Raw genomic sequence first — 20,087 nt, 5'->3', positions numbered from 1 at the left:
ACCAAAGTTATTGTATAGTGTGTATGAACGATCGTGTCAGCGTTTCGCCAATAATTCGGGAAAATCTTGCCCACACACACGGACAATCGATTTTTTGGTCTATCGTCCCAAACCAAAAATATCTGCCACAATCTCCAGATATTGAGCAGTGTGTGTGCGTTCTCAATAATCTGCACATATTTCCTGTGTTTTCCTCTCACTACATCATCCTACTTGTGGGCGGACATATGCAAATGCAGTGTGATGTGGCAGAAAATTGGTAACTTAAAATCTTTTAGTGTGTAGCTCAGATATTGGTGCCTACAATTTCTCGAAAAATTGTCCGATTGTCGGACCGACCAAAAAATATCTAATGGTGTGTACACATGGTGAGATTTTTTCTTTCGATTTTGACTATATAGTCAAAATCGCAAGAAAAGTTAATGCAAATCGCAAGGTGTTATGTCACTTGCGATCCGGATTCGCGGTCCCACCAGGTCGGTATCGCAAGAGAAGAGACTGTGCAGGCAAGTCGATCCATGCTAGATCGGTGTACTATCTAGTTCATCTCACATGTTAGTTGTCTCACACAAGCCAAAATCGTAAGCAACTCGGTGGTGCTGGGCTCCGGGGAGTTCAGGGGGAAATCGCAAAATGAAAATCTGGCATAGCGAGGATCTTACCGTGTGTACACACCATTACTGTGTGTATGTACGTGGCTTTATCTGTTGATAATACTTTAGTTCAATTTGGCTCTAATGTAGTAAGTGTCAAAGGTAATAACTAACTTGTCTTCTCTTAGTTTTGCCGTCTCCAGTGACATGGATCCTGGCCAGAGAGGCATCAAAGAAAGCTGGAACCAGTTCAAAGAACTTAGGAGGAAAAAGTCCAGGCAGGAGATATGGATACAAGAAATTAGATGGTATGACCCTTGATCTAAATCTTGTCATTGTTTATGTCCAACTATTGTTACATAGCCTAAAATATACATAAAGTGCAAGTGCAATTAAAAATGCTAATTACCACAATACATTGTCAACAGTAATTTTAATGGCTTTGCTAAAATCACCTTAACTACAAACAGACACACATTGTTGATGGATGTTGTAAAGACTTAAGACCCGTACACACTGGCGATACACTACTAGACGATATGAACGATAATGATCTTTTTTTTTTTTTTTTAATATCTATCGTTCAGTGTGTATGCCTGAACGATGCGCGCACCCACTGCTCATTGTCGTTCATCCATGGTCTACTGAACATGCAGCTCAATCTTGACTATATCGTTGAGCTACATGTTCGGGGAATGATGTCACCGATTGATATCGTTCATTGTGTATGCGCTATACCGTTGAAAGATATATCAACAATATAGCACTAATCGCTCATTAGCGAAAGTCGCTCAGTGAGTACGAGGCTTTACTGTTAGCCTGGTACTCCATTTTCTGCAGTGGGGTACACTGGTATTCCACAGGAAATACCATGGGGGGTGTAGAGTTGGATCTTGATCCGAGGCACCAACAGGCTAAAGCTTTGACTGTTCTCAGGATGCACTGCACCGCCTCCTCTATAGCCCCGCCTCCAGACACTGGAGCTCAGTTTGTAAGTTGGTGCCTGCAGTGCAGGCAGCTAACAGGTGGGGCTGTGCTAAGCAGCCCTGAAAAGAGCTTTTTTAGAAGACTTTCTATGTCATTCTGACATTCTGTGCTGCGGCTCCATCACCTTCCCCAGCGGCGCAGCATACTCCCGCGGCCTGGTTCCCGGGTACTTGCAGCAGGGACGCACCGGTTTCTAGGCACACCACCACTGCTACTGTCCTGGATCTTGTGGCTGCATGACAGGTGAGGAGGTAAGAGGGTCCCCCTGGTGGGACCCACTGGTAAATCGCGGTCCCAGGAGATGGACCGCGCCGCTGGCGTGGACACTGTGGCCGTACAGGGACCCCACTATATCCACCAGGGCAGGGAGCACAGATCGGATTTACTAAAATCTGTTTGTAATAGCCTCTACAGTACCAGGTGGTGAAGTCCAGCAGAGGGGATAAGGCGCTGACCTGTAGCTCCTCCCCCAGCTCCGGGCACCATCTACTACTGGTGTTCCCGCCCTGGAGCTGCATTTCTCTCTCCCTCACTCCCTGTTGAGATATTGGCGCCATCTTCACTACTAGCTGGGCTGATCTCCTGGACTGCTGGGCACTGTTTGCAGGTATTATATTTGTCTAGCTATATTGTACTGTCACGCTCTACGGCTACATTCCTTATGTTTGCTACACAGGGCGGGAAATCCGCAGACGCTCCTGCATCATGCAGTGCTTGCACCACGGATTTACATGAGGGGGAAGTTTTAGCTACTGGTTCAGGCACTTTGTGTCATACATCCCCCAGCCAGCCTGCACCACCTGTGGCCGCTCAGGAACCACCCTGGGAAGCATTTTCAAATATGCTATCTGTCACAACTGAGGGCCTGAGCTGACGGAAGGCAGCCTCAGTTGTAGGGGCTGAGATGTACCGGAACCTGGGAGGTTGTATCAGACCCCTGGACATGTAAGTAACATGAAGAGAAACCGCCCGAAGGCGTGACCACGACAACTTGAGTAAAAGTCAATGATATTTATTTATGACAAACTCCATGCATCACAGTAGCAGTAAAAAGTAACATAAAAATCAGCAGAGAAATAATAATACAGTTCCTGGGTACTACAGGGTGGCAGGGGCCACAGAGCTCTGGTGGTATGAGACAGTTCTTATTATCTGCAAGTTGGAAAGTCCTTACCAGGCTCAACTGTAGCAATGAGGAAAGCCCAGGGTCGTACCAGCTGGTGTTCCAGGGAAAGCTGGACTGCTGTAGATAAAATGCTGCTGTGGGTACTGGTTAGAACCAGACAGGTGTTGGCACGGAGTGGATACTGGCTGGAACCAGTTAAATAATAAATAAAGCTTGAGAGCGATGCAATGTAGATGAAATGTAGAATTTGAGAGCGGAGAAATAATAATACCGGTGGAGAGTGGTAAACTGCAGAAAGGACACCGGCCCTTTAAGAGAAGCTGTACACTGCTGGAAGCTAAGCTGGAAGCAGGTGATGTTGTAGCTGGAAACAGGTGAGTCCAGAATGGATCGGAGAGTCAGGCTACACCGCAGATGGAATGCTGGTGCGGGTCTCTATAGCAGAAGTCTGGAGACAGGAGCTGGAACCTGGAAGACATTCACAGAAGAGAGACAAACTGGAACTAGGTTTGACAACCAAAGCACTGACGCCTTCCTTGCTCAGGCACAACCTATTTATACCTGCAGCAAGGAAGGCATTGGCTAGGCAATTATGCAAATAATAATACTGACAACGGATTGGTAGGAATGATCAGCTGACAGAATCCAAGATGGCTGCGCCCATGCAGACACTTGGAGGGAAGTTTGGATTGTAATCCATGTGGTCTGGAAAACAGTAATGGCGGCGCCGGCCACCGGAGACAGGAGACGCCAGACTGACAGATGCACATCCGACCACGCGGACACAGCGGAGGCCGCGGCTGACGTAATCGCCACTCTGAATGCAGAAGCTCAGGGACGGCGGCGGAGGCCGCGGGAGACGCCATGCCAGATGTATAAGGCATTACTGTGACTGCGTCCAGAGAGACAGGAGAGGATGCGGGAATGTGCACATCAGGATAACAGATGGGATCCGGTCCTGGAGCGCTGAGCCAGCCTTAGGAGGCATCTGATAGGTAAGAAATGGCGTCCAGATACCCGGATCGTGACACTATCTACACTGGTGACGCGTCTCACGCCCCCTGTGGGCCCTCCTGTTCCATTACAGCCACATATTGTCCCTGTGGTGAACCTGTCATGGGCGGATTCACTATCTACTCAGGTGCAAAAATTATATCAATCTTTGATTGCTCAACCTACCCCTCTCCCCGCGAAAGGGGCTAAGGGGTTCTCTAAGCGGGCCATTTCTTCCTCCCAATCCACTAATATTTCGGACAATTCTTCTGATAAAGATGGGGAATATACTGATCCATCAGACACTGATACAGTTGCTTCAGATGAGGGCTCTATAACACAGGTTGACGTTCCTTACCTAGTGGAGGAAGGGTATTAAGCTGATACTCCAAATGGAGGATGATGCTGAACCCGCTTCTACATCTAAGAAACCTGATAAATTCAAACGTCAGAAGGTTGCTAAGGTAGTCTTACCACACATTTAATTGACATATGTCAGGAATCCTGGGCGTCTCCAGGAAAGAAGTTTTCCCTGTCCAAGAAGATGCTAGCTCGTTACCCTATCCCTGCGGAGTTGAGTAACAAATGGCAGACTCCACAACCGGTGGACTCGTAGCCTGCCTTGTGGTGTCCTCGACTCTGCCTGTCACCACTGTCGCCTCGCTGAAGGAACCGACGGGTAAGCGTGTGGAGGGTTGCCTGAAGTCTATTTACACACTTACCGATGCTGTACATAGACCCACTATGGCAGCCTCTTTGGCTGCAAAAGGAATTGAAGCTTGGGTTCAGGCAATTGAAGATGAGCTGCCTCAGGATTTCTTTTTCATCCACTAGGGGTCACTGGAGTACTCTTGGGTTATGGACTGGGCGTAGCGGAAATGGCACATATGTAAATATTTAAATTAGTAACTGGCCATCCCCTCCATTATCCCATAGAGCCCTTCAGTATTTTTCTGTGCCTCTAGCGGAAGGTACTGAGGACTAAATGTCCTGCGATTCTTCAAGCAAGATTATTTCAAGCAAGATTATTTGGTTTTTCTACCTGATCCCTTCCCAACTTATCAGAGAAGTCGGGTTAGGGATCATTGGTGCTGCATTAGCAGCAGATGGTCTGCCGGCGCTCATACAAAGGGCCCCGCCATTGACTAAAATCAGCGCAGCTGATTGCAGCCACGGGCTGCACAAGGACGCAGGACGGCGCTTACAGAAAGGTCCCGTCATGGCCTCCGCAGGTGGTGCAGGTACTGAGCGGTAGGCAGCTCTCACTGCTGCTGCTCACTTATTTACTTTTTTGAACTATTGCGGGCGGTCAGCTCACGCTGCCGCCCATTATGTGGGGACTGTGTGTATTTATATAACTGTAATGTTCCCCTGCTGACTGCCACTTGTAAAATCCCTGGCTCATTTTTCACTTGCAGGGAGCCAGCGAGCGAACCCCGGCACTGCGCAGGCCGCTCGACGCTTCCTGGGTCACCCGGAGCCGCTGGCCGCTTGAGGGGTAGCTAGCGAGCAGCTCCCGCCACTACCGCTGGAACGCTCGCCGCTCCCCGTCTCGCCAGTCCGTCCTCCTCCCTACCCTGATACTCTGCTGGGGTGTGCGGCCGAGCTAACAGCTGCTGCCGCGGCCCGCTGTGGCAGACGCTCACCAATCTCCGATGTGCAGTCGGAAAGACTTGCACTCCCCCCGTCGCCCGTCTGCTGAACAACGGGGGGGGGGGGGGGAGCAGTGTGGGGGAAATCGGCAGCCATAATAAAGGCTGCACCTGCAAATGATTCTCTTCTGCAGGAGAGAGAAGGGGGGAGGAAGCCCACAGGGAGGTCCCAATAACTAAGCTGCGTTTAGGCTGCAAAATCATCAGCTGTGGCCAATATCAGAGTCTCTGTTACATATACTATATAACTGTTGTATGTGTGTGTGTGTATATATATATATATATATGTTTTAAGCCTGTGGCCAATATCAGATTCTCTGTTACATATACAATATAACTGTTGTATATATATATATATATATATATATATGTTTTAAGCCTGTGGCCAATATCAGATCTCTGTTACATATGCAATATAACTGTTGTGTATATATATATATGTGTGTGTGTATGTATGTATGTATGTATGTGTATATATATATATATATATATATATATATATATAATCTATCTGTGTGTATATGTGGTTGTGTGTTTACACACTGATAGTATACAGGGTCTGTGTATATACATGTGTATGTATTAATATATATCTGTGTTTATATTGATAGATAGATATATATATATATATATATATATATGTATGGAACTTGGTGTATCAGCAGTCTTGCATTAAGCAAGCACATGGCCGGACACCATTTTAACATTACTTCCTGGTTCTTCCCAGGAAGTTGCTGCCCTACAACACTCGGCCTCTAGAGGAGCCGGGGTGTTAGGAATTTTATTTTTCTTGGTTGTACAGCACAACACGTGTGCTGTGATGTAGATTTATACACGCTTTATTTACGTGGTACTAAGTCTCGGTACTGGTCTATCCTTCTGTACTTGTTTGTCCGTGTACATAAGGAGTAAGGCTAAGACATAGCAGCTTCGCTGCAGAGTCCGTCGGACAAATAAGACTGCACATACGCACTATTGCCGTTCCTCGGTGGGGAAGGCTGGCGTATATACTGATGGTTTTCTCATTTGACAGTTTCAGAGATACCCATCGCAGTGTGTCCTACAGTGTACAGCAGTAGGGCAGTTGTTTAACCTGGTTTGGGCCTGGTTCGGCTTAACAGGGCAGTGGTTGCATGGCAAAACAGTTCACGTTTGCCCTACAAGAAGCACACCTTACGCTTCTCGCCGCTCACATTTGTGAATCTGCTCAATATCTAGGTACAGTTTCTGTGGATGTCCGTTTTTAAACGAGAATAGAAACATTACCTTACGCTGCCCACATGTTTCGTCCTGTCTTGGACAAATTCCTAAATAAATAGATTCAGAATATAGTATTTACATCTCGGTCCTTTCGGGCCCGTGCTACAAAAACAGCCACAGACGGGTCAGGTGGTAGTGAACGTGGTTTTCGATAACCTCTAATTGTCTGATTGTCGTCAATATACGGTTAAAGTGCTGCCACCTACTTCCAGGCACCGTTAACCAGGGTTTCAGTGGCGTTTACAGCTAAGCCACTGAAAAGCCATGGCTAGAATGAGTTTCCAGGCCATCGCCGATAGTCAGTTGTGGGCATCCACAGTTGGGGGATCCGCAAATTTTGGGTCGCAGTTTATCAAACAAAGGTTGATTGTTTCCACTATGGCAATTTGCAAGACATGTCTGCCTGAGTCAGAAGATAAAATCGCGGTTCTGCACACCGCCATACAAGCTCTAGTAGATTGAGCACTTTGACTGCAGTCAACAACAGAGTCACGGTCATTATTCCAGTTTGGGGTTGTTCCAAAGCTGGCTAAATCTGTCAGTCCGATACTGACCCTTCAGGTCAATCAGGGACATTCATGAATACCTGCAGTTGGTGACTACAGGTTGAAAATCACAGTGATTCTGGATTTCAACGAGAATGGGTACTTAGACGCATCAGGCCTACTTAAGTTGGCAGTAAAAACCATTCTCGCTTTCAAGCGCTACCGTTTTGGCTTCGTATGGCGCCTAGGGTTGTCACAAGTAATGGCTATCGTAATAGCTCATCCCTGGAAGTGATAACAGTTCAGTGTTTTGCAGATCTGCTCATTGAAGCTCCGTCTCAAAACTTCGCCATGCAACGGCCCTTACTAACGTACAAGGGTGTCGTTCAGCACGGTTAGATTGTTAACCTACAGATATCAAGCCTTATTCCGTAATAACGGACTCATGCATAGGGATAATTCCGTGATTGCACGGATTTACCTGCCTGAACATACCTCACAAACTGTTCGTCATCACGTACAGTTCGTACGTAAGCCACGGACAGTCTTGATCCGTTTGGCCTTTTGCCTATTGGTAAGGTGAGTGACGTCTTTCGACGCACTCTACTTCGCAAGGAGTCACTCAGGTCATTTTCACCTGGAAGTTCTTGCACGCTACTACCAAATAGTACGGTTGTCTCTAAGGGCCAGAGTTTTACTACTCTAGTGGCTCCAAGTACATAATTTTACCGCAGGGACAATGTTCGGCGTTTAGAATTGGATAATTCTAAATATGAATACTCTGGTTTCTCTTCAGATCGAATAAATCTTTCGCCTTTTACTAAAGATTTCCGTGGAGAAGAACAACCATGAGTTTCATGTAATTTTTTTGATGCCCGGCTGCTGCTGGGCTTAAACGCGAGTCTCAGAGGTTGGGGACCTGGGGTCCCAAATGATTAACTTCACAAATCACGGAGATTTCGGTCAAACGCGCTGCGGCAAGCGGGCCACATGCTCCGTTATCAGACTGTCCAAGTGCGGTCAGACAACACAACGGCGATCGCATACATCACCGATCAAGACGGAATCGAAGTCGCATGACCATGCGCCAAGTTGCTCCATGTTCATTCTGGGAGTGAACAGCTGGAAGGCAGCTTATTCCAGGACACTGAGCATTGAATTCTTAAGTGTTCCAGATGTTGGTCCAGCGGTGGAGTTACCTACAGGGGTATCTATTGGCATCTCGCAAAAACAAATTAAAAATAAATAAATAAATAAAACAAAACATCCAAGTATGTGTCCATCCCAGTATGTGTCCAGTACAAGGGCTCCGAAGGCAGCAGCTGTAGATGCTCTGATGCTCTCACGATCGCGTGGCTGTACAGCATTGTGAATCTGTTACAACGGTTACGCTGCTTCCTCGGGTACTAAAATAGATCATACAAGACTCCATGACAGTCATACTAGTGGCGCCACATTGGCCTTGGAGGCCATGATTCTTGGATCTTCGCGAACTACTCGCAGCCGATCCTTCACCGCTCTCGCCACGTCCGGACCTATCCCACTAGGGTCAGTTCTTTTACCCCGTTTTAGCGCGGCAGCGTTTCACGGGGTGGCTGTTCAAAGCGCTCTCAAGAACGGAGGGCATTCTAGAATCTGGTATACAAACCATGTTAGGGGCTGGGAAGCCAGTCCGGCAGCTCATTATCACAAGGTTTAGCGTGCCTCTATAGGTTGGTGTGACGCTCAGAAGTTTCCAACATCATTTTCAAGTTATCCCGTCTTTTAATATTTTTTACAAATGGGTTTGGTGAAGGATTATATTCTACACTCAAGGTGCAGGTCTCTGCATGTCAATTTACCTGCAAAGGTGTTTGGCTCCTTTGCCGATTGTACACACTTTCCTGCACGGTGTCCTCACACGACCTCCATTTATACCACCTACAGCGCAATGGGACGTGATCTGGTTTTACCACCTACAGCGCCAGGGGACGTGATCTGGTTTTAGGTTTTTTTATTTACAGTCTTCATTTGTACATTTCTTACAACAAGTGGATGTTACGTTTATCAATTGGTAAACACCTTTCTCTTAGCCTTAGCCTCTCAGCAAGGCGTGTTTTTAACATAGGGTGGCTTGCATGTCAAGGCCCCAAATCTGGTGTTTTATGGTCATAGGGCGGAATTTCGCACAAATTCCGTGTTCCAGTCAAAGATCGTATAATGTCACGCATCAACTAATTAATGTAGTTCCTCGGTTATCAATATGTTCGAGAACTTAAGTTACTTTGAATGTGGTACGCGCACTACGCGTTTATGTAACACAAACAATTGTACGTAGAACAGACACATTGTTCTCTATAATGTAGTAAAGATGGCTTTACAAGCTTCCAAGCAGTCCTTATGTCATACGTCAGGCTTAGCTTCATAATAGGCTACAACGCCTACATCAAGGTCAGACTATTCCAAACGTTCTAGTGAACGTCATAAGCGGGTCAACCGCCTACTTCAGTGTCAGACCATTCCATACGTTCTTTGGGAACGTCAGGAGCAGCAGGTCGTGGAGTTTCTACGAAACAGCGTAGACGAGCTGCTACATGGTCATCAGTGCATGACCATCAGTGCGCATGTTGCTGCGCTTTTACAGGTTGGCTACGTTTGCGGCATCAGCATTTAGCTTTGGCCGTCTAGTGTTACAGGTGCCAAACTGCTCTCCCGCCCAAGGGGGAAACTTTGGTACGTCCCAAGAGTACTCCAGTGACCCCTAGTGGATGAAAAAGAAAATAGGATTTTGGTACTTACCAGGTAAATCCTTTTCTTTGAATCCATAGGGGGCACTGGACGCCCACCCAGAGCAGTTTACCTGTCTTGTGGTAAGGTCTGTGGATCTTATGGTAACACTTTATGACCAATGCATTCGATGTTATGGTATCAACTGATTGTTATCAGTTCCGTTATGTGTCAACTTTAGGATTGACCATTATATTATAATGTTATAGGTTCATATAATGTTATATGTAATTCTCTATGGTTCATCCTCTCTATCACTCCTGTTCGGCCCAGTAAAAATACTGAAGGGCTCTATGGGATTATGGAGGGGATGGCCAGTTACTAATTTAAATATTTACATATGTGCCATTTCCGCTACGCCCAGTCCATAACCCAAGAGTACTCCAGTGCCCCCTATGGATTCAAAGAAAAGGATTTACCTGGTAAGTACCAAAATCCTATTTTTTCTGTCACTGCCAGACAATATCTGTCTTTTATATTTACCTCAGCCTCCCATTATATTCAGGAGATGGCCTCTGACGCAGGAGTAATGGCGGCCAAGGCTTTTACTATGTCTATCCTGGCTCGTCGAATTATGTGGTTGAGGTCCTGGAAGGTGGACCTGGACTCCAAAAAGACCTTGGAGGTGCTCCCTTTTAAGGTAGGCATCCTATTTGGGGAGGATCTGAACAAGATCGTAATTGACTTGGCTATGGCCAAGACTGCGTGTCTCCCTAATATTAATCCTTTTGCTCCGAAGGCTAAAATCCCCTTTCGTTCCTTTTGACCTCCAGGGAAAGCAAAGGGTCAAGCGTATCTGCGACAGGCTCGTGCTTCCAAAACCACCAAGCCTAAATCTAAACAATCCTGGGCCACCCGTCATCCTGCTGCCAAACAAGACAAGCCTGCTGCATGAAGGGGCGGGCCTCCCCCTGGGGGACCCCAGGGTGGGAGGCTGACTTCTGCAGTTCGCCCAGGCCTGGTTGAAGACCACTTCAGACGCTTGGGTTACGGGAACTTGTCTCTCACGGGTACGCAATATCTTTCAAGAGTCGCCCCCCTCGCCAGTTCTGTTCAACAGTTATCCCTTCGGATCCGTTGAAAGCACAAGATCTACACCTATTTGTACAATCCCTCCAGGAAACATGAGTGGTAGTGCCGGTCCCCCTGTCTCAGAGAGGCAGGGGTTACTATTCGACCCTGTTTCTAGTCCCGAAACCAAATGGGTCTTTCCGGCCTATCCTCAACCTCAAATCATTGAACAAGTTTGTGAGAGTGCCCAAATTCTGTGTAGAAATTCTGCGCCCTATTGTACTGGTAATGGAACCCATGGACTATATGGTGTCCCTGGACATACAGGATGCTTACCTGCATATTCCTATTGCCATGTCGCATCCGCAATATCCGCGGTTTGCTATTGGCAACCTACATTATCAATTCCAGGCCCTGCAATTTGGATTGACCACGGACCCTCAGATCTTCACCAAGGCCCATACCCGTCGTCAGGGAATCGGGATCCTGCCGTATCTGAACGACTTGCTGATCCTGGTGAACTCCCAAGATGTTCTCCTCAATCATCTGGAACTGACGGGTCCAATTCATACAAGCCCACGGGTGGCTCATCAATTGGAAAAATTTCTCGCTGGTCCCTGCTCGGAGCATGGTGCACCTGGGAGCGCTGCTGGGCGCACACAGCCAAAGACTGTTTCTGTCTCCAGAGAAGCTTCTGAATCTTCAGGACAGGATCGGATACTTCCTCTCTCGCCCGAGAGTGTCGATACACTGAGCGATGCAAGTACTAGGCCTCATGGTGTCTGCTTTCGACATAGTAGAGTACGCTTAAGTTCATTCCCGCCCTCTGCAGAGGTTTAATCCTTTCCAAGTGGGACGGCCTGCCTCATCGGATCAGGTCTCACATGATCTAGACTCTGGAGGTCCGTCTGTCACTGAGCTGGTGGCTACAGGACCAACAGTTGAGCAGGGGCTGTCCCTTCTGGATCTCCAACTGGGTCCTCCTGACAACGGACGCCAGTCTGCGAGGTTGGGGCGCGGTGTTGGAGCAACACTCTCTCTCCAGGGTCAGTGGACCAGGGAGGAATCTCTCCTCCCAATAAACATTCTGGAATTATGGACCGTGTTCAATGCGTTGACACTGGCCCAATCACTGGTACGGAACAGGCCTGTTCAAGTACAATCAGACAACGCCACCACGGTGGCGTACATAAATATTCAAGGCGGCACTTGAAGCCGCATGGCGATGATGGAAGTGTCAAAAATACTTCAATGGGCGGAATGCCATCTGCCAGCCATATCAGCAGTGTTCATTCCGGGAGTCCTAAACTGGGAAGCGGATTTCCTCAGTCGTCAGGGCGTGCACACCAGAGAGTGAAGTCTTCATCCAGAAGTCTTTCAACTCCTAGTGGACAAGTGGGGCCTACCAGATGTAGACCTGATGACGTCTCTACATAATCACAAGTTTCCGGTCTTCGGAGCAAGGACAAGGGCTCCTCAAGCAGCGTTCATGGACGCATTGGCAATTCCATGGAACTTTCGGCCACCATACGTTTTCCCTCCAGTGTTACTCCTGCCCAGGGTAATACTGAAGTTCAAGCAAGAAGGAGGAATACTACTTCTAGTCGCTCCAGCGTGGCCCAGACGGCACTGGTTCTCAGACCTGCAGGGTCTCTCGATAGAGCGTCCTCTTCTACTTCCTCAACGCCCAGACCTCCCTTGTGTCTGCCCGGACCTGGCCAGACTGGCTTTGATGGGATGACTCTTAAAGCTTTACTCCTGAGAGCAAAAGGATTCTCTGAGGTGGTCATTCAAACTATGTTGAAGGCCTGTAAACCAGCTTTGGCTCGGATTTATAATAGGGTCTATGCGCAGGCTGGGCTCCCAGCTCCTGCTGCTATTAAGTGCCCATTCTACTCTCTGTTGGACCTTCTTGGGCGGCCCGCCGGCAAGCGGCTACTTGGTCCTCAGTGAACACGTTCATCAGGTTCTATGCCTTTGATACTTCCACCTCCCAGGATGCTTCCTTTGGTCGCTGGGTTCTTGTTCCCGCTACAGTGCATCCCCTCCCATGAGGAACTGCTTTAGGACATACCCGATGTTATTCCCTGTGGAATGCCAGTGTACCCCGCTGCAGAAAAGGAGATTCATGGTAGGTAGACTTACCATTGTTAAATCTTTCTGCGAGCTACACTGGATTCTACAGGGTGCCCACCCTGACGCACTTAGCTGCTTTGGGTTTGTATGGCATTAGCCAGTAGTACCTTCTCCTGTTGTGAGAATGTGGGTTTATGTCAATAACATCTACCGTCTCTCATAACTGCTACTGCATTGGACTGGTTAACGAAACTGAGCTCCAGTGCCTGAAGGCGGGGCTATAGAGGAGATGGTGCAGTGCGTCCTGGGAACAGTCAGAGCTTTAGCCAGTTGGTGCCTCGGATCAAGATCCAACTCTACACCCCCGATGTTAATCCCTGTGGAATCCAGTGTACCTCGCAGAAAGAGATTTAACAATGGTAAGTCTATCATAAATCTCCTTTTTTTTTCAGCTGCAAAATTGTATATTGTTTACTAATGGGCTCTACACACTGGCCGATTACGTGATCGTTCATATCTTTCAGTGTAAAGTTGAACGCCAGTGGCGTAAATCTCATATTCCAAGTGACTTCCTCACATATAAGAATGTCTACCACTCTTCATAATGCTCTGGACACTGCCAAACAAACATATTTCCAAACTCTCATCTCTGCTCAAGCCTCTAACCCTAAACGACTTTTTAATACATTTAGATCACTTCTCAACCCTCCTTCACCCAACCTGCCAGCCACTATCAAGGCGCGAGATTTTGCTTCCTACTTCAAGGACAAGATTGATAAGATCCCAGATGAAATGGTATGCTCTTCCTCAACCAGTGACCTACTCAATTCCTTACCTGAACCCTCTTGCACTTTTTCTTCATTTGATCCTACAAGTGAAGACGAAGTATCAACACTCTTCTCATCCTGCTTCTCAACTACCTCTCCTCTTGATCCATTACCCTCACAAATAAGTAAAGTTCTTCCTCCTGTGCTCTTCCCAACCTTAACTAACATCTGTAGTCTCTCTCTCTCTCTCTCTCTCTCTCTCTCTCTCTCTCTCTCTCTCTCTCTCTCTCTCTCTGTATCTTTCCATCACTGTTCAAGCATGCAGTGATTATTCCCATTCTGAAAAAACAAAATTCTGACCCTAACACACTCTCAAACTACCGTCCCATCTCTCAGCTCCCGTGTCTCTCCAAGCTACTTGAGAAACTTGACTACACTCGCCTCACACACTTTCTTAACTCATACAACTTATTGGACCCACATCAATCAGTCTTTCGCTCCCAACACTCCACAGAGACATCACTGACTAAAGTAGTAAATGATCTGGTCACTGCGAAGTCTAAAGGCCATTACACACTACTTATTCTTTTAGATCTCTCTGCTGCTTTTGACACTGTTGACCACTCTCTTCTCATACAAACACTACAATCCCTAGGTCTTCAGGACACAGTCCTCTCTTGGTTCTTATCCTACCTATCTAATCACTCTTTCAGTGTCCATTTCTCTGAATCTACCTCCTCTTCGCTACCTCTTTCAGTTGGAGTACCGCTGGGCTCAGTCTTAGGTCCACTGCATTTTTCAATCTATACCTCATCTCTTGGGAAACTAATCAGCTCTTTTGGATTTCAGTATCATCTGTATGTTGATGATACTCAAATCTACCTATCCTCACCTGATTTGTCTCTATCTGTATTGGGCCGGGTCACTGAATGCCTCTCTGCCATTTCATCTTGGATGTCCTCTCGCCACTTCAAACTTAATATTTCCAAAACATAGTTAATTATATTTCTCTTACGTCCTAGAGGATGCTGGGGACTCCGTAAGGGACTCCGTAAGGGGTATAGACGGGTGTGCACTGGCTCCTCCCTCTATGCCCCTCCTCCAGACCTCAGTTAGATCCTGTGCCCAGAGGAGACTAGGTGCACTACAGGGGAGCTCTCCTGAGTTTCTCTGAAAATAATTTTGTTAGGTTTTTTTATTTTCAGGGAGCACTGCTGGCTACAGGCTCCCTGCATCGTGGGACCGAGGAGAGAGAAGCAGACCTACTTAAATGATAGGCTCTGCCTCTTGGGCTACTGGACACCATTAGCTCCAGAGGGTCGGAACGCAGGTCTAACCCTCGCCGTTCGTCCCGGAGCCGCGCCGCCGTCCTCCTCACAGAGCCGGAAGATAGAAGCCGGGTGAGTATAAGAAGAAAGAAGACTTTTAAGGCAGCTGAAGACTTCAGATCCTCTCTGAGGTAACGCGCAGCGGTACCGCTGCGCGCCATTGCTCCCACACACAACACACACAGCGGGTACTGAAGGGTGCAGGGCGCAGGTGGGGCGCCCTGGGCAGCAATTATAAACCTCTTGGGACTGGCTAAGAATATATATATAGGCTGCGGAGGCACTATATTATAGAATCCCCCGCCAGTATAGGAAATTTGAGCGGGACCGAAGCCCGCCGCTGAGGGGGCGGGGCTTGGTCCTCCAGCACTAACCAGCGCCATTTTCTCCACAGCACACTGCAGAGAAGCTGGCTCCCTGGACTCTCCCCTGCTGAACACGGTGATAGAGGGCAAAAAAGAGGGGGGGGGGGCACTTTTATTGGCGCAGTGAGTGTATATTTATATAAAAGCGCTATTTTATCTGGGAATTTGGTTTCCAGTGTCAGTTGGCGCTGGGTGTGTGCTGGCATACACTCACTCTCTCTCTGTCTCTCCAAAGGGCCTTATTGGGGAACTGTCTCGGTAGAGATATATCCCTGAGTATGTGGGGGTGTCGGTACGCGTGTGTCGGCATGTCTGAAGCGGAAGGCTCATCTAAGGAAGAGGTGAAGCAAATTATTGTGGTGTCTCCGTCGGCGACGCCGACACATGATTGGATGGATATGCTGAATGTTTTAAATGCAAATGTGTCTTTATTACCTCAGAGGTTGGACAAAGCAGAGTCCAGGGATAGAACAGGGAGTCTGTGTCACAGGGCCCTTCAGGGTCTCAGAAACGTCCCCTGTCCAAGTAGCAGACACTGATACCGACACGGATTCTGATTCCAGTGTCGACTACGATGATGCGAGGTTACACCCAAGGGTGGCCAAAAGTATTCATTATATGATTATTGCAATAAAGGATGTTTTACATATCACTGATGACCCCTCTGTCCCTGACAAGAGGGTACACATGTTTAAGGAAAAGAAACCTGAGGTAACCTTTCCCCCATCTCATGAGTTGAACGCATTATTTGAAAAAGCTTGGGAAACTCCAGACAAGAAACTGCAGATTCCCAAAAGAATTCTTATGGAGTATCCTTTCCCGGTACAGGACAGGTTGTGGTGGGAATCTTCACCCAGGGTGGACAAGGTGTTAACGCGCTTGTCCAAAAAGGTGGCGCTGCAGTCTCCAGACACGGCAGCCCTCAAGGATCCTGCTGATCGCAGACAGGAAACTACCTTAAAATCTATTTATACACATACGGGGGCCTTGCTTAGACCGTCAATAGTGTCGGCTTGGGTTTGTAGCGTTGTGGCGGCTTGGACGGATACCTTGTCAGCTGACATTGATACCCTGGATAGGGATACCATTTTATTGACCTTAGGTCACATTAAAGACGCAGTGTTATATATGAGAGACGCTCAGAGAGACGTGGGTCTGCTAGGTTCGAGAGCCAACGCCATGGCGATTTCTGCTAGGCGAGCCCTGTGGACAAGCCAATGGTCGGGTGATGCCGACTCAAAGAAACATATGGAAGTTTTGCCTTACAAAGGTAAGGATTTATTTGGGGAAGTTCTCGCGGACCTGGTTTCCACAGCTACCGCGGGCAAATCTACCTTTTTACCGTATGTTTCCCCACAGCAAAAGAAGACGCCGCAATATCCGATGCAGTCCTTTCGGTCGCATAAGTCCAGAAGAGGTCGGGGCTCTTCCTTCCTCGCCAGAGGTAAGGGAAGAGGGAAAAAGCAACCTGCTATTGCTAGTTCCCAGGAGCAGAAGTCCTTCCCGGCTTCTACTAAATCCACCGCATGACGCTGGGGCTCCACTGAGGGAGTCCGCTCCGGTGGGGGCACGTCTTCGTCTATTCAGCCACGTCTGGGTTCAGTCAGACGTGGATCCTTGGGCAATGGAAATTGTATCCCAAGGCTAGAATTCGAAGACGTGCCTCCTCGCCGGTTTTTCAAATCGGCTTTACCAGCTGCTCCCCCAGAAAGGGAGATAGTTTTAGCTGTAATTCACAAACTGTGTCAACAACAAGTGGTTGTCAAGGTTCCCCTCCTACAACATGGGCAGGGGTACTATTCAACTCTGTTTGTGGTCCCGAAACCGGATGGCTCGGTCAGACCCATTCTAAATTTAAAATCCCTAAACCTGTACTTGAAAAAGTTCAAATTCAAGATGGAATCGCTCCGGGCAGTTATCTCCAGCCTGGAAGGGGGGGATTTTATGGTGTCACTAGACATAAAGGATGCATACCTTCATGTCCCCATATATCCCACTCATCAGGCGTACCTGAGATTCGCTGTACAGGAATGTCATTACCAGTTTCAGACGTTGCCGTTTGGGCTTTCCACGGCCCCGAGGATTTTCACCAAGGTAATGGCGGAAATGATGGTGCTCCTGCGCAGGCAGGGAGTCACAATTATCCCATACTTGGCCGATCTCCTGATAAAGGCGAGATCGAGAGATCAGTTGCTGAAAAGCATGGGGCTCTCCCTGAGAGTGCTGCAGCAACACGGCTGAATTCTGAATCTACCAAAGTCGCAGTTGGTGCCAACAACTCGGCTATCGTTCTTAGGCATGATTCTGGACACAGAACAAAAGAGGGTTTTTCTCCCAATGGAAAAAGCTCAGGAACTCCAGAATTTGCTCAGAGACCTGTTGAAACCGAAAAGGGTGTCAGTCCATCAATGCACTCGAGTGCTGGGGAAAATGGTGGCGTCATATGAGGCCATCCCCTTCGGCAGGTTTCATGCGAGGACTTTTCAGTGGGATCTTCTGGACAAGTGGTCCGGGTCCCATCTTCACATTCATCAGAAAATCAGCCTAGAGGGTCGCAGGTTCGGCATTCAGGACTGGGTTCTGGTGACCATGGACGCGAGCCTCCAAGGATAGGGAGCAGTCGCACAAGGAAGAAACTTTCAGGGACTGTGGTCAAGCCAGGAGGCTTGTCTACACATCAACGTACTGGAATTGAGGGCCATATACAACTGCCTGCGTCAAGCAGAGAATCTTCTTCGCGACCTACCGGTTCTGATTCAGTCAGACAACGTCATGGCCGTGGCTCATGTAAACCGACAAGGCGGAACAAGGAGCAGAGTGGCAATGGCGGAAGCCACCAGGATTCTTTGCTGGGCAGAAAATCATGTAAGCGCTTTGACAGCAGTCTTCATTCCGGGAGTGGACAACTGGGAAGCAGACTTCCTCAGCAGACACGATCTCCATCCAGGAGAGTGGGGACTTCATCAAGAAGTTTTTGCAGAGATAACAAGTCATTGGGGACTTCCTCAAATAGACATGATGGCGTCACGCCTCAACAAGAAGCTTCGGAGGTATTATGCCAGGTCAAGGGACCCTCAGGCAGTAGCGGTGGACGCCCTGGTGACACCGTGGGCTTTTCGGTCGGTCTATGTGTTTCCTCCTCTTCCACTCATCTCAAAGATATTGAGAATCAAAAGACAAAAAAGAGTGCGGACAATACTCGTTGTTCCGGATTGGCCTCGAAGGGCCTGGTATTCAGATCTTCAGGAAATGCTCACAGGAGATTCGTGGCCTCTTCCTCTCAGAGAGGACCTGTTGCAACAGGGGCCCTGCGTGTTCCAAGACTTACCGCGGTTACGTTTGACGGCATGGCGGTTGAACGCCGAATCCTAGCTGGAAAAGGCATTCCGGAAGAAGTCATCCCTACTCTGATGAGGGCTAGGAAGGAGGTGACGGCGAAGCATTATCACCGTATCTGGAGAAAGTATGTATCTTGGTGTGAGGCCAAGAATGCTCCTACGGAAGATTTCCATCTGGGCCGTCTTCTCCACTTTCTGCAGACAGGAGTGGATATGGACCTGAAATTAGGCTCCATTAAGGTACAGATTTCGGCCCTATCAATTTTCTTTCAGAAGGAATTGGCTTCTCTCCCAGAAGTCCAGACTTTTGTAAAGGGAGTGCTGCACATACAGCCTCCTTTTGTGCCTCCAGTGGCACCATGGGACCTTAACGTGGTGTTACAGTTCTTAAAATCTCACTGGTTTGAACCTCTTCAAACGGTGGAGTTAAAAAATTTCTCACTTGGAAGGTGGTCATGTTATTGGCCTTGGCATCTGCAAGGCGGGTTTCCGAATTGGCGGCTTTGTCTCACAAAAGCCCCTATCTAATTTTCCATGTGGATAGAGCAGAATTGTGGACTCGTCCTCAATTTTTGCCTAAGGTGGTTTCATCGTTTCATATGAACCAACCTATTGTGGTACCTGTGGCTAAGGGGGACTTGGAGGATTCCAAGTCCCTTGATGTAGTTAGGGCCTTAAAAATTTATGTAGCCAGGACGGCTCGGGTTAGGAAAACAGAGGCTCTGTTTGTCCTGTATGCAGCCAACAAGGTTGGCGCTCCTGCTTCTAAGCAGACTATTGCTCGCTGGATCTGTAACACGATTCAGCAGGCTCATTCTACGGTTGGATTGCCGTTACCAAATTCGGTAAAGGCCCATTCCACTAGGAAGGTGGGCTCTTCTTGGGCGGCTGCCCGAGGCGTCTCGGCATTGCAACTTTGCCGAGCAGCGACTTGGTCGGGTTCAAACACTTTTGCCAAATTCTACAAGTTTGATACCCTGGCTGATGAGGACCTCATGTTTGCTCAATCGTTGCTGCAGAGTCATCCGCACTCTCCCGCCTGGTCTGGAGCTTTGGTATAATTCCCATGTTCCTTACGGAGTCCCCAGCATCCTCTAGGACGTAAGAGAAAATAAGATTTTAAACCTACCGGTAAATCTTTTTCTCCTAGTTCGTAGAGGATGCTGGGCGCCCGTCCCAGTGCGGACAACATTCTGCAAGACTTGTATATAGTTTTTGCTTACATAAGGGTTATGTTACAGTTTTGATCAGTCTCTGGCTGATGCTGTTTTGTTTCATACTGTTAACAGGTAAGTATATTCAATGTTATACGGTGTGGATGGTGTGGGCTGGTATGAATC

The 20,087-nt window shown here is 48.0% G+C and overlaps 1 protein-coding gene and 1 non-coding gene across 2 annotated transcripts in view; both read left to right on the top strand.

Annotated features, from left to right (window-relative positions):
* Nucleotides 1-243: 243 nt before the first annotated feature.
* Nucleotides 244-20,087, top strand: part of MRPL27 (mitochondrial ribosomal protein L27) — a 70,429-nt gene continuing 50,585 nt past the window's right edge. The window contains exons 1-2 of the mRNA XM_063963199.1: nucleotides 244-259; nucleotides 782-901. Coding sequence (XP_063819269.1) covers nucleotides 244-259; nucleotides 782-901 — 136 coding nt within the window. The remainder of the gene's footprint in view (nucleotides 260-781; nucleotides 902-20,087) is intronic.
* On the top strand, nucleotides 7,873-7,988 carry LOC134899853 (U5 spliceosomal RNA). Its single transcript, XR_010173403.1, has one exon. It is a non-coding gene; the product is annotated as a U5 spliceosomal RNA (small nuclear RNA).

This window comes from Pseudophryne corroboree, chromosome 3 (genome assembly GCF_028390025.1).
Source record: "Pseudophryne corroboree isolate aPseCor3 chromosome 3, aPseCor3.hap2, whole genome shotgun sequence".
Taxonomy (NCBI): Eukaryota; Metazoa; Chordata; class Amphibia; order Anura; family Myobatrachidae; genus Pseudophryne; species Pseudophryne corroboree.
This window is presented reverse-complemented; position numbering and strand designations above follow the sequence as displayed.